Source organism: Somniosus microcephalus, chromosome 3 (assembly GCF_052327205.1).
Source record: "Somniosus microcephalus isolate GS21.2 chromosome 3, FLI_Smic_1.0, whole genome shotgun sequence".
NCBI lineage: Eukaryota > Metazoa > Chordata > Chondrichthyes > Squaliformes > Somniosidae > Somniosus > Somniosus microcephalus.
In genome coordinates this window covers 55,816,207-55,828,392 of record NC_140989.1, presented here as the reverse complement: position 1 = coordinate 55,828,392, position 12,186 = coordinate 55,816,207, and the positions used below count along the sequence as shown (strand labels likewise).

General features: G+C 47.8%; 1 protein-coding gene across 2 annotated transcripts in view; it reads right to left on the bottom strand.

The window, feature by feature from the left end:
- The window catches only part of LOC147121072 (protein kinase C epsilon type), a 788,174-nt gene that overhangs the window by 547,793 nt on the left and 228,195 nt on the right, over window positions 1-12,186 (bottom strand). For both annotated transcript variants that reach the window (XM_085980505.1, XM_085980511.1), the window contains exon 2: window positions 11,589-11,652. In XM_085980505.1, the coding sequence (XP_085836631.1) occupies window positions 11,589-11,652 (64 nt within the window). The remainder of the gene's footprint in view (window positions 1-11,588; window positions 11,653-12,186) is intronic.

The following is a 12,186-nucleotide window of genomic DNA, read 5'->3' as shown; positions in this document are numbered from 1 at the left end:
TTCTGGTTTTAGGAACATTAAGCTACCCTCACTTAATATCCCACCTGTATTCAATGTGGATCATGGTATTACATATTACATAGAATCTACAGCAAAGAAACAGCCTATTCGGCCCAACTGATCTATGCCAATGTTTATACTCCATGGGCTGGATTTTGCCAGCGCTCAAAGGGTGGGTTTGGAGGCAGGTCAAAGGGTAAAATCGTTTTGATTGACGGCAGGCTGTGATCTCGCCGTCAACCCGCCTCCAAACAATTTTCCCAAGTGTCGGGTCCCCGATTTGCGCGGGACAAGGATTAACAGGTAGTTGATAGTAGTTGACAGGCTATTTTTAAATTTTGCTGCTTCTGCTTCATGTTTCCCGACGTCCGGACACCACGCCAGGTAAGTGTGGCGTGTTGCGAGTCTGCTGTAATGTTTCTGGATTGATGACAGCTGCAGAAGTGGTATGAAGGATCCAATGGTGCACTGGTGAGTCTCAGAGGTAAGAAAATGATGGGAAATTCATTTTTAATGCAAGTTTTGAAATCCATGTCCAGTGCCAACTCCTTGGGAGAACCTCTTTCACCAGTGACAGATCGCTTCTGTCACCTCACCTGCAGCAGCCATCTATTCCAGCTTATGGAGGGAGTCATTGGAGAGCCTGGGTGGAAGAGCTCACCTTTGTATAGTGATTGTCAGAGTTTTCAGCACCTCAATGCTGTCAAACACTGAGAAATCAGCTGTCAAAAAAAAATTGTGCGTGGTCCCTTTAAGAAAACTGGCAGATGTCGCGTCTTCAAATGATGTCATCTGACCGGCTTCTTCTTAATTGGCTGGCAAGCCCGCAGGGCGGGCTTAACAAGATCAATCAACGTAAAATCACGTCTGTGGGCCGGATGCAGTTGGGGGCCGGACTGGAAGCCGGGAACCAGCTGACCTGCACCCAACCCGCCTCCATTGGAAAAAATCGCTGCCCATGTGTTTTTTATATTATGAAGACCAGAACTGCGCACAATACTCCAAGTGTGGTCTAACCAAGATTCTACATACATTTCAACATTACCTCCCTGCATTTGTATTCTATTCCTCTGGCAATGGGCTCGATAGAGGGGTATAGTTAATAATGTGGAAGACCCCCGAGGGAGCGAGGTCTTTTATGGAAACAGTGTCCTCTCGCCCGTCAGAGTATTCGATATAGGCGTACTGAGGGTTTGCATGGAGGAGCTGTACCTTTTCCACAAGGGGGTCCGTTTTATGGCCTCTCACATGCTTCCGCAATAGTACTGTCCCCGGAGATGTCAGCCACGCGGGTAGAGATATGCCCGAGGTGGATTTCCGGGGGAAAACGAACATCTTTTCGTGAGGGGTAGCGTTAGTGGCAGTACATAACAGAGACCTTATGCAGTGGAGCACATCTGGGAGGACTTCCTGCCAGCGGGAGGTCGGAAGGCCTTTTGACTTTAAGGCTAACGTGACAGCCTTCCAAACAGTAGCATTCTCCCTTTCCACTTGCCCATTATCCCGGGGGTTGTAGCTAGTGGTTCTGCTAGTGGCTATCCCCTTCGAGAGCAAGAACTGGCGCAGCTCGTCACTCATGAATGACGTCCCCCTATCGCTGTGTATGTAGTTCGGCATGCCAAACATGCAGAATAGATTACAGAGACACTTGATGACCGTGGCACTGGTCATGTCTGGGCAGGGAATGGCGAAGGGGAAGCGGGAATATTAATCGATGATATTGAGGAAGTATACGTTACGGTCGGCAGAGGGACGGGGTCCCTTGAAGTCCAGACTTAGGCGCTCGAATGGCCGTGTGGCTTTGATAAGGTGTGCACGGTCAGGCCTGTAGAAACGAGGCTTGCATTCCGCACAGGTGCGGCAGGCTCTGGTCATTGCCCTGACCTCCTCGATGGAGTGGGGCAGATTGCAGGAATTTATAAAATGGTATAGTTGGGTGACACAGGTCGTTGTGGAGACCCTGTAATTTGTCCGTATGAATGCTGGCACACATTCCCCGCGATAGGGCGTCTGGGGGTTCACTAAGGGCTCCCGGCCTTTACATAATATCATAGTCGAACGTGGATAGTTCGATCCGCCGCCTGAGTATTTTGTCATTCTTGATTTTCCCCCTTTGTTTGTTATTAAACATGAAAGCCACCGACCGCTGGTCGGTGAGCAGGGTGAAACGTTTGCCGGCTAGGTAGTGTCTCCAGTGCCGCACTGCCTCCACTATAGCCTGTGCCTCCTTCTCGACAGAAGAGTGCCTGATTTCAGGTCCCTGAAGGGTTCGGGAGAAGAAGGCCACAGGTCTCCCAGCCTGATTGAGGGTCGCAGCTAAGGCAAAGTCTGACGCATCGCTTTCGACTTGAAAGGGAATGCATTCGTCCACTGCACACACTGCAGCCCTTTCAATGTCCTGTTTAATACTGGTGAAAGCCTCCCGAGCTTCAGCTGATAGTGGGAAGGACGTCGATTTAATGAGGGGTCGGGCCTTATCAGAGTAATTGGGCACCCATTGGGCATAATACGAAAAAAATCCCAGGCACCTTTTTAAAGCTTTGGGATTGTGTGGCAGGGGCAGTTCCTTTAGGGGGCGTAATCAGTCAGGGTCCGGTCCAATTACCCCATCTTCCACCACACAGCCGAGGATACAGAGACGGGTTGTGTTGAAGACACATTTGTCTTCGTTGTAGGTTAGATTCAGCTTTAGGGCAGTTTTTAAAAATCTCACAAGATTTAGATCGTGGTCTTGCTGGTTGTGCCCGCAGATAGTGACATTGTCCAGATAGGGGTAGGTAGCTTGTAGTTTATTCTCGTCAACCATGCGGTCCATCTCACGTTGGAAGACCGAGACTCCATTTGTTACTCCGAAGGGCACTCTGAGAAAATGGTAGAGGCGCCCGTTCGCCTCGAAGGCGGTGTATGGGCGGTCCTCCATTCTAATGGGGAGCTGGTGATACGCGAATTTGAGGTCGATAGTCGAGAAGACTCGGTATTGCGCAATCTGGTTGACCATTTCTGATATGCGGGGTAAAGGGTAGGCGTCCAGCTGGGTATAAATATTAACAGTCTGGCTGTAGTCAATTACCATCCATTTCTTTTCGCTATTTTTAACTATGACTACTTGGGCACCCCATGGGCTGGTACTGCATTCAATAATGCCTTCCCGCAGGAGTCTGTCCACTTCCGCCTTGATAAAGTGTCTGTCTTCCAGACTGTACCGTCCACTTTTGGTCGCTATGGGCCTACAGTTCGGAGCGAGATTAGCGAATAAACAGGGCGGGCTGATTTTTAAGGTTGATAGGCCACAGACTGTGAGTGGCGGCTGGGACCCGCCATATGCTAGCGTGACACTTTCGTGGTGGCACTGGAAGTCCAGGCCCAAGATTACATTAACACAGAGTTCTGGCATCACGAGGAGTTTAAAATCCTTGTAGTCTGTGCCTTTTACAGAGTGTTACCACACAGTAGGTGGCATAGGGGGCAGCACGGTGGCATAGTGGTTAGCACTGTTGCCTCACAGCACCAGGGACCCGGGTTCGAATCCGGCCTCGGGTGACTGTCTGTGTGGAGTTTGCACATTCTCCCCGTGTTTGCGTGGGTTTTCTCCGGGTGCTCCGGTTTCCTCCCACAGTCCAAAGATGTGCGGGTTAGGTTGATTGGCTATGATAAATTGACCCTTAGTGTTGGGGGGATTAAATACATGGGGTTACAGGGATAGGGTGGGATATGTGTTGGTGTAGGGGTTACGGGAATCGGGTGGGATATGTGTCGGTGCAGACTCGATGGGCCGAAATGGCCTCTATCTGCACTGTGGGGTTTCTGTGATTCTGTGATTCTGTGAGTAGCCCAAAATGTCCGAAGTGTGGGGCTTAGCAGCCATAGCAATTCTGCTCCGTGTAGGGGTTACCGTTAATGAGTGCCGCCGTACCAGGCTAGGGTGGATAAAACTCTCGGTACTCCCACAGTCAATTAAACATTTCATTAAATTCCCGTTTACCTGTATGTCCATCATGGATTTTGTCAACGGGTGTGGCCTGGCTTGATCCACCGTGATCGAAGCCACTGTTGTGCCCTGGGCGGCCGTTGAGTCGGGAAAAGATGGCAGATCCCAAGATGGCGGCCCACACGGCACACACGAGGCGGTGACGGAGTTGGAAATCGGATTCCCCCTGCAGACTTTGCTAAAATGCCCCTTTTTCTTACATTTGAAGCATGTAGCGTCCTTCGCTGGGCATCGTTGTCTGGGGTGCTTGGCCTGGCTGCAGAAGTAGCATTTCGGGCCTCGAGACATTGCCACTGTAGTAGGACTCCTGGGTGAACTTCTGTGTGGGGACTCCGGCGGCGTAGAGCTGGTCTGAGACCTGGATGGGGAAGATGGCTGATTCCAAGATGGCAGCCCCCTCGGCGCGCACGAGGCGGTGAGGGCCGGAAGAATAAGAGTCAGAGTTTTTCTGGGCCACGTCCAGCGATCGCACAGTGGCCACTGCCTTTTTTAAGTCCAGGACCTCCTTCTTCAGCAGTCTCTGCCGGATATAATTCGATTTGAGGCCCGTGATGAAGGAATCGCGGACCAATTCGTCAGAGTACGCGTTGGCCGTCACGGCCTTGCAGTTACAGTCCCGGACCAGGTCCTTTAGGCCCTGTAAGAAATCGTCCATTGATTCCTCTGGTCGCTGCCTGCGTGTAGCCAGCAGATGTCTGGCGTACACTTCGTTTACCGGCCTCTGGTATTGGGCCTTCAGGATTGTGATGGCCTCCGTGTAAGAGGTGGCATCCCGGATGAACGAATAAATCCGATGACTTACGCGAGTAGTCAGTAGACTCAGTTTATCTACCTCGCTAGCGGATGAGGCCCCCGCGAAGAGTTCGAAGCATTTGAGCCAGTGTCCAAATTGATTTGATGCTTCAGCAGAATGTGGATCCAAGTCCAGACGCTCTGGTTTTAGGAGTCGACCCATCCTAGTATTCTTTAGTGATTAAAATTGATGGGCCTTCAATAACCACAAAAGTAGAAGTTATAGACTTAAACAAGTTGGCTTTTAATCACTAAGATCAGAGTTAACATCTCAACACGCCGACTGGTTCACAGGAATGAGTCATACAGATCCTGGGATCTTTATATAAGAGAAGTCAGGGGCGGAGCCAAGACCTGGAACCTCCCAGGTTAGTCGGGAAAGAGGAAGTGAAACTATACACAGTGGGGGAGGGTAATATACATGAGTGCAAAACGAATACAGGATCAAGACAAACAGATTTCATTACAATACAGAAAGATTTAAACAAGCTTGCAGAGTCAGGAGATAGATGGCAAATTAAATTCAATAAAGAAAAGCATGAGATAGTTATTTTGGTAGGGGGAGTAAGAAAGCCACCTATTCCTAGGAAGGTAAAAATCTAAATGGAATAAAAGCCAAGAGATCTGGAAATATAAACACATAAATCACTAAAAATAACAATGCAAGTTGATAAGGCCATAAAGAGTGCAAACAAAGTAGTTCACCAATTGGAATAGATGGCCTGGGGTTGTTGCTTCAAACCTCCGGTTTACAATAATTAGATGGGCATTAAGCTGATGTTAACCACTGAATCAAACACTCTGCCACAAGCTTGTCTGACTAAAACTCTTCGGCCTAGAAATTCACTGGCCTTAGCGCCGCTTTTGAGGCGCTAGAGGGCCTAGCGCCGAAGTTATGGCCAGTTTAGAAATTGACAGGGGCCCTAAATCGGCATTAGGCCGGTAGCGCTGCGCCGGCACCGATGACGTCATCGGTGTGCGCAGCGTCCCGGTTGCCATGGTAACCCGCCCGAACTCGGAAATTGAGTTGCGGCCGCCTCGCCCGTGGCAGCCGCAAGCAACGTTCTGGCAGAGGTGCCTTACAGAACTTTGCGCCGGCGCATTAAAGGCCCCGCGGCGGCCGGCTGCTTTCCCGCCGGCCGCCTGGCCGCAGCTCCCTCCCCGGACTTCCCCCCCCCCCCCCCCCCCCCGGAACAGAAGCAAGCCCGGCACTTGTCCGAGGTGCCGGGCTCATTTTTAAAAAGATTATCGCGGGCCGCGGCCGGGTGCAGGCAGCTCCTCCTTAACGGAAGGAGGAGGCCTGCACTTCCCGAGCCTGCCGCACCGCAGCGGGCGCCGCAGCGCCGGAATAGCGCCGCAATGCGGCGCGTGGCGCCAGTTTTGAGGCGCTGAGACCCCTCAGTAGCGCCGGCAGCCGTTTGGGCGCGGCGCTACTGAATTTTTAGCGCGCGCAGGGGGACTTAGCGCCGGCACTAACTTCCGGCGCTAAAGCCCTCGCTGCGCCAAAACCGAATTTCTAGGCCTTCATCTTTGCTATTCCTTTGCTGCTCGGCTTCAGCCTTTGTCGTGCATTCTGAAAATTATTACAGCAATATAATGAAGATGTCTTCTCAAGAGTTTTATCGAGTGTCTTTGCAATTTGTGTCAACTGTAATTACAACAGTTACAGGGCTGAAAATCAGCAGTATTCAGATGGGAAACATGTACTGAAGGGATCTTGGATCATTCTTATTAAATTTTAAATATTTTGAATATAAAAGGCAATTTTTTTTAAAGTATTTTTCTTCCACTTCACTGTCTCGTCACCCGACATTTTTTTTTCTGAGCATCATTTGACAAATGCATCCCATTTCAGAGTAAATTACAGCACTGGGTCTTTTCCAGGGAACATAAATGAAAAATAAATCAGGTTGTACTGGTGCTCACATGCACTACAGGATCCATGTGGACATGCTAATCTGATAAAGATCTCTTAAGTGTTTTTCTATGACAAAGTATCACAAAAGATCATTGCTGGAGCAGCAGTAATAACACTGTGTGCACTAAATAGGCTCAATCAAAACTTTCATTTTGAATTTCGGTTGCTCTCTCTACGCTCCTTATTCTTAGATTAAATCTTGTTGTCCTAGTTTAAAATCAGGTGTGTTTACTTAGTTAGCCTGAGACACTGGCCCCGATATTTATTCAGAGCCATGAAGAGAGCGGGAGAAGGGATTCCGGTCGGGAAACCTGGAAGTAAAGGTTTCCCGGATGACCTGTAGGATTTAACTGCAGGACGTTGTTTCAATTTTTTCAGTAGGTTCGCCACCCCAGGCAGCTAACCTGATTGACAGGCTGGAAAGCAGCCGGGGAGCGGATGCCAGGCAAGTGGGGGCAGTCGGAGATCGCTTGGGGGGTGGGGGGGGTGGAGGGGGAGGTGGGAGATATTCAATTTCAATTTTATTGGTCACATAACTAAATACAAGAAGTGTAATCTAGTCAGTGAAATGTTTTTTTCTTGACGAGCCGAGAGCACCAAGCAGCAAGAACACTTAGCTGCCTGGTACGCACGGAGCTCGCAAGGACGGCAGCCATCTTCATCGGCGCCATCACAAAAAACACATACCGACATATGCACACATACATACTTTAAAATATAAATAAAGCAGACATAAAATAAATAAAAGACATAAAAAGATAGCACATAAAATGAACAAGCAATAATGTAAAAAAAGTAATTTCTACAGTAATTACATTGATATTTCTACCCAGGCTTCTAGAATAATCTCTGGTTACAGGGTGGCCGCACTGGGAGAGCATCGTGAGGAACTCACAACTTATAATTTAATAAATTAATACAGGTGGGGTAACGGAGATCATGGGGTGGGGGGAGTTGGAGATCATATGGGAGGTCACGGTGAGGTCGGAGATTGGGGTGATGGTGTCGGAGATCTCGGGGTTGGTGGGTAGATGCGGAGGTGGGGGAGATATCGGGGTGGAGGTGTGGGAGATCGTGGGGGGGTCGGAGATCATGTGGGCGGTCACAGTGGGGTCAGAGTTTGGGGTGATGGTGTCGGAGATCTCGGGGTTGGGGGTAGATATTTGGGTGGAGGTGTGGAGATCGTGGGGGGTCGGAGATCATGTGGGTGGTCACTGGGGTGGGAGTTTGGGGTGATGGTGTCGGAGATCTCGGGGTTGGGGGGTAGATACCGGGGTGGAGGTGTGGGAGATACCGGGGTGGAGGTGTGGGAGATCATGCGGGGGGGGTGCGGAGATCATGTGGGCGGTCACAGTGGGGTCGGAGTTTGGGGTGATGGTGTCGGAGATCTCGTGGTTGGGGGGTAGATATTGGGGTGGAGGTGGGGGAGATATTGGGGTGGAGGTGTGGGAGATCGTGGGGGTGGGGGGGTCAGAGATATCAGGGTTGGGGGTAGATATTGAGGTGGGGAGATATTGGGGTGGAGGTGTGGGAGATCGTGGGGGTGGGGGGGTCAGAGATATTGGGATGGGGGTAGATATTGGGGTGGAGGTGGGGGAGATATTGGGGATCGCATGGGAGGTGGGAGATCGCAGGGGGTCAGAGATCGGGGTGGGGGTGTTGGAAATCACTGATGGTGTCGGAAATTGCGGGGTTGGGGGGGTCGGAGAGTGCGGTCGGGCGGGGGGGAATCATAAATACTGTGGAGTCCGGGGCGAACTCCTGGCTCCACAGCAACATTTTTGGAATTTTAAAAAAATGACTTGGTTGGCGGCTGCTGCTTAGGCCGCTTAAGAAGCCTGAACAGAGTGCGCCCAGACCTGCCCCTGCTCACCGCAGACCACTTTCTGTAAGGCAGCCTAAAACAGCTATTAGGTGTCCTCATTTACATATATAGTGGGCCTAGCATCTGTTTTAGGCAGCTGCAGGGGATTCCTGATTAAAAACATGCCCGATCCAATTTCGGGTCAAACGTCTTTCAGGCGTTCTCGGGACACAGAACATTGGACCCTGAAATTGGGTCTCGTGGTGCCTGTTTTACACCCGTAAATCAGGCACAACAAGGTCCAATATCTACCCCAATGTGTTAAGTTGGTATCGCCTTGCAATGATAATAAAAGACAACTTGGCATATAGGTTGCTTTTTGACACCAGCTATCACCCATTTACTTGGCAAATATTCTGTTCCAGAGTGTATCCAAATTATGCTCAAAATGGCCCATCTCAAACAGCAAACTCTACCTACTTTATTCCTTTTTAATTCACTGATTGTCAGTGTCCGTGTTTTCAAAATGTTTGAGCTCTGCACCGGAATGATTTTTGTACTTTTCTGGTAATGTCTTGATTTGAATATTCTGGGCTGAGCAGTTGGTGGTTATTGGCTTCTTCAACAACTTCACTTGTCACTGGTGCAACGGTTATGCAGCCATTGCAAGCTGCCATTAAAATAACGATAAATATATTTCATTTTCCTCATCAGACTGGAGTGAGTGGCTGCACAATTTTTGCACAGTTTTGAAAGTTCTTATTTAGATTTCTTTTTGTGCCATTAGCTAATTGAACAAGTTAGAGTTTCTGGCCACAATATTTGCGGGGAGGGAGCGGGGGCGCGTGTTTGCGGGGGGGAAAACCAGAAATCCAAGGAACGCGGCGAACCTGCCGAATTTACCAGTAGGACCTCTTTTTTTTTTTTTTCTTTTGATTGACAGGCTACCAGGCGGCAAAGCCAGCAGTAGAAGGCTGATGTTGGGGATGGTACCCAGCAATCAGATAAGATTGGGGTACAGTGGTGGTGGGGGGGGGGCACAGAGCAGCAGCAAGGAGAGAGGGAAAGATTGCTGGTTTGGAGCGGAGGGTGGACAGATCGTGGGGAAAGAGGCAGATCGCAGGTAGTTTTGCTTGGGGAGTGGGGGGGGCTCTCCTGTACCTCCTGGCTCACAAGCAGTGCTGTAAAAAGCACTTAGCTGCTGGATCCGGCTGTTCCCAACTCCCTTTAACTGCCAGGTTTCCCAAGCTCTGGGAAACCTGACCGGCTAGCATTAAATTTAAATCAGGCTCCCAACTGCACTGTAGGAACCTGATTTAAATATTCTAATGAGCTGTCCCGGCTCTCGAGAGCGGGACACAGACATGGCACACAACCCGCCGCCATAAAAATGGCAGCAGGGGCATATGCAGCAGGCTGGGGTCTCGTTACACGATTTAAAAACCCCTCCCGCTCCCAAACTCTCTCACTCATCATGGTGCTGCGGGGGGGGGGGGGAATTAAAATCGTGGAGTCTCCACAGAACTATTAGTGAACATACTCGGTTTTGCAGGTGATTCTTTCAGATTTATCTGGCTGTGCAAGCTACAGGGATGCCTACTTAGTTTATACTAATGTGTTGGAGTCGCAATACGTTGACGGGGAGAGGAGATGTTTAAATATTTTTAAATGCTTGTGCCTGCGGTAGATTTCTGCTTTTCAAGAGTTTTGTTATTGCAAAGTTTTACTGGCCAGACAGCATCAGAAGACTTTTTTGTGAGGGTTTTTTTTTTAGATCAATTTGAACTTATTTTATGATTGCTTTCCACAGATCCACTAGCCTGTTTCAGGTCATTATTAAAATGCTTCCAAACTTCAAATCTTTCCAGTCAGCACATTGCAACATCCCAAACTTGGAGCAGACCCACCTTCCCAGTGGTGATATGAATAATGTGAGCAAGGGGTACAGTACACCATCCTATTCCCTTATTGAAGCAGAATTGTTCCACAAGGGCACAGAAATATCAGAAGATTTGTTAATGTTTCAAAAATAGCACAAGAAAAATACAGATGCTGTTTCATTTGTAAAAGATGGAATAACTACATACAATGTCTGGTGCAAATGCACTGGTGCATTATATTTACTGACATTAATCCTGCATGCCTTATATGCTACAAATACCCTAGTGCATTATATGCGCCAGCGCCACATTGCTACTGATTATAGATGTGTGGCTTTTAGCAGAACCTCTCTCCAAATGCAATACAAATCCTTGGGGATACAGCTCAATGATAGAGCACACATTCAGTGTATGTGAGATCCTGGATTTAATCCCCAGCATCTCCAAACTTCATTTCATCTGCAATGTAATACCTTTTTTCATTTTTATTCCTCCACAAATATTTTCAACTAAATTGCAAATAAAGCAGCGCACTGTGTTCCTGAAATGCAAGCAAGTAAAATGTCCACAAGTACTCCAAGAATATAATTAACACAATCTTAAAAAAAAAACTTGTATAGCTGCCCATATAAAACACAACCCCACTATGTTTAACTGTGTGCAAGATAAATGCTTTATTTATAGTGCAGTTAAATTGGTAGGGTATCTGCACCATACCCAAAAGACAGTTAAAATAACACCCAGCACAGCTGCACCATATGGTGTAAATACAATAAAATTCAGATCTTTCACTTCCAGCCTTGAAGACTATTCACTCAACGATCTGATAGAAGGATAAAAGGATCACAAATGGTGAGGAGAAGAAGAAGAAGAAGAAGAAGAAAAATAGTGCTGTAAAAGTGTTGGATCTTAAGCAGACATTGACCTTATCGTTGACTTTAAATGATCTGCATTGTATCAGAACAGCGGAAAACACTTTAAACCTTTAAACATTTAAGAAATAATGACTGAGAAATGTGTTGCTATCTTACAATTATTCTGATTGATACTTGAAGTAATGGTACTGGGTGCTTACCAACTAATGTACTGTCATTGAGAGGAAAGGTACAACAGTGAAAAGGAAAAACTGAAATAATTCTTGAGTTGCTAAATCAAATATAGCAGAGAAGATGTCATGCTGGGACTAATTGTTTATTGAAAAGTTACCTTCACTTGATGACCCCGAGAGATCTATGACAACATACACTCTTCCTTCTGGCTCCAAGTCTATCTGCAATTAATAAATAAAATCAAGAGTCAAATATAATGCAGGCACCTGAGACAGACCAAATGTACTAATATTCAAAAATTCTCAAATTAGTCTCAACTTTATTTCTCCTTTCACAAATCTGGGCAAAATATGGGATTTCCCACAAATCCATTATCATGAATGGACGACTAAGAACTTTAAGCCAGTTCAACCTCCTTCAGCTAATCAATATGCAAATTAGGTGTGAACGATGTAATGCAGCACAGGGGTAGCATCCAGCTCACCAATAAAGGATGGAACCAGGCGAAGAATCCGCAATGTCCTTCGCACTCCTGCCCCTGCTCCCTTACAATCACTGGACGACCATGTGCAATCGAGTTAAGATAAGTGTAATTCACTGAAAATGTCCATTTTCACTTCACCAATCTCTTTTGAGGATTGAAGTTATCATAAGAGACCGGTTACAAAATCAGATACAATTTCAATATAAGGGACTTGGAAATGGCATAGGTGGGAGGAGGTTCATTGTTATCTTGGCAATGGGCCTAACACCAA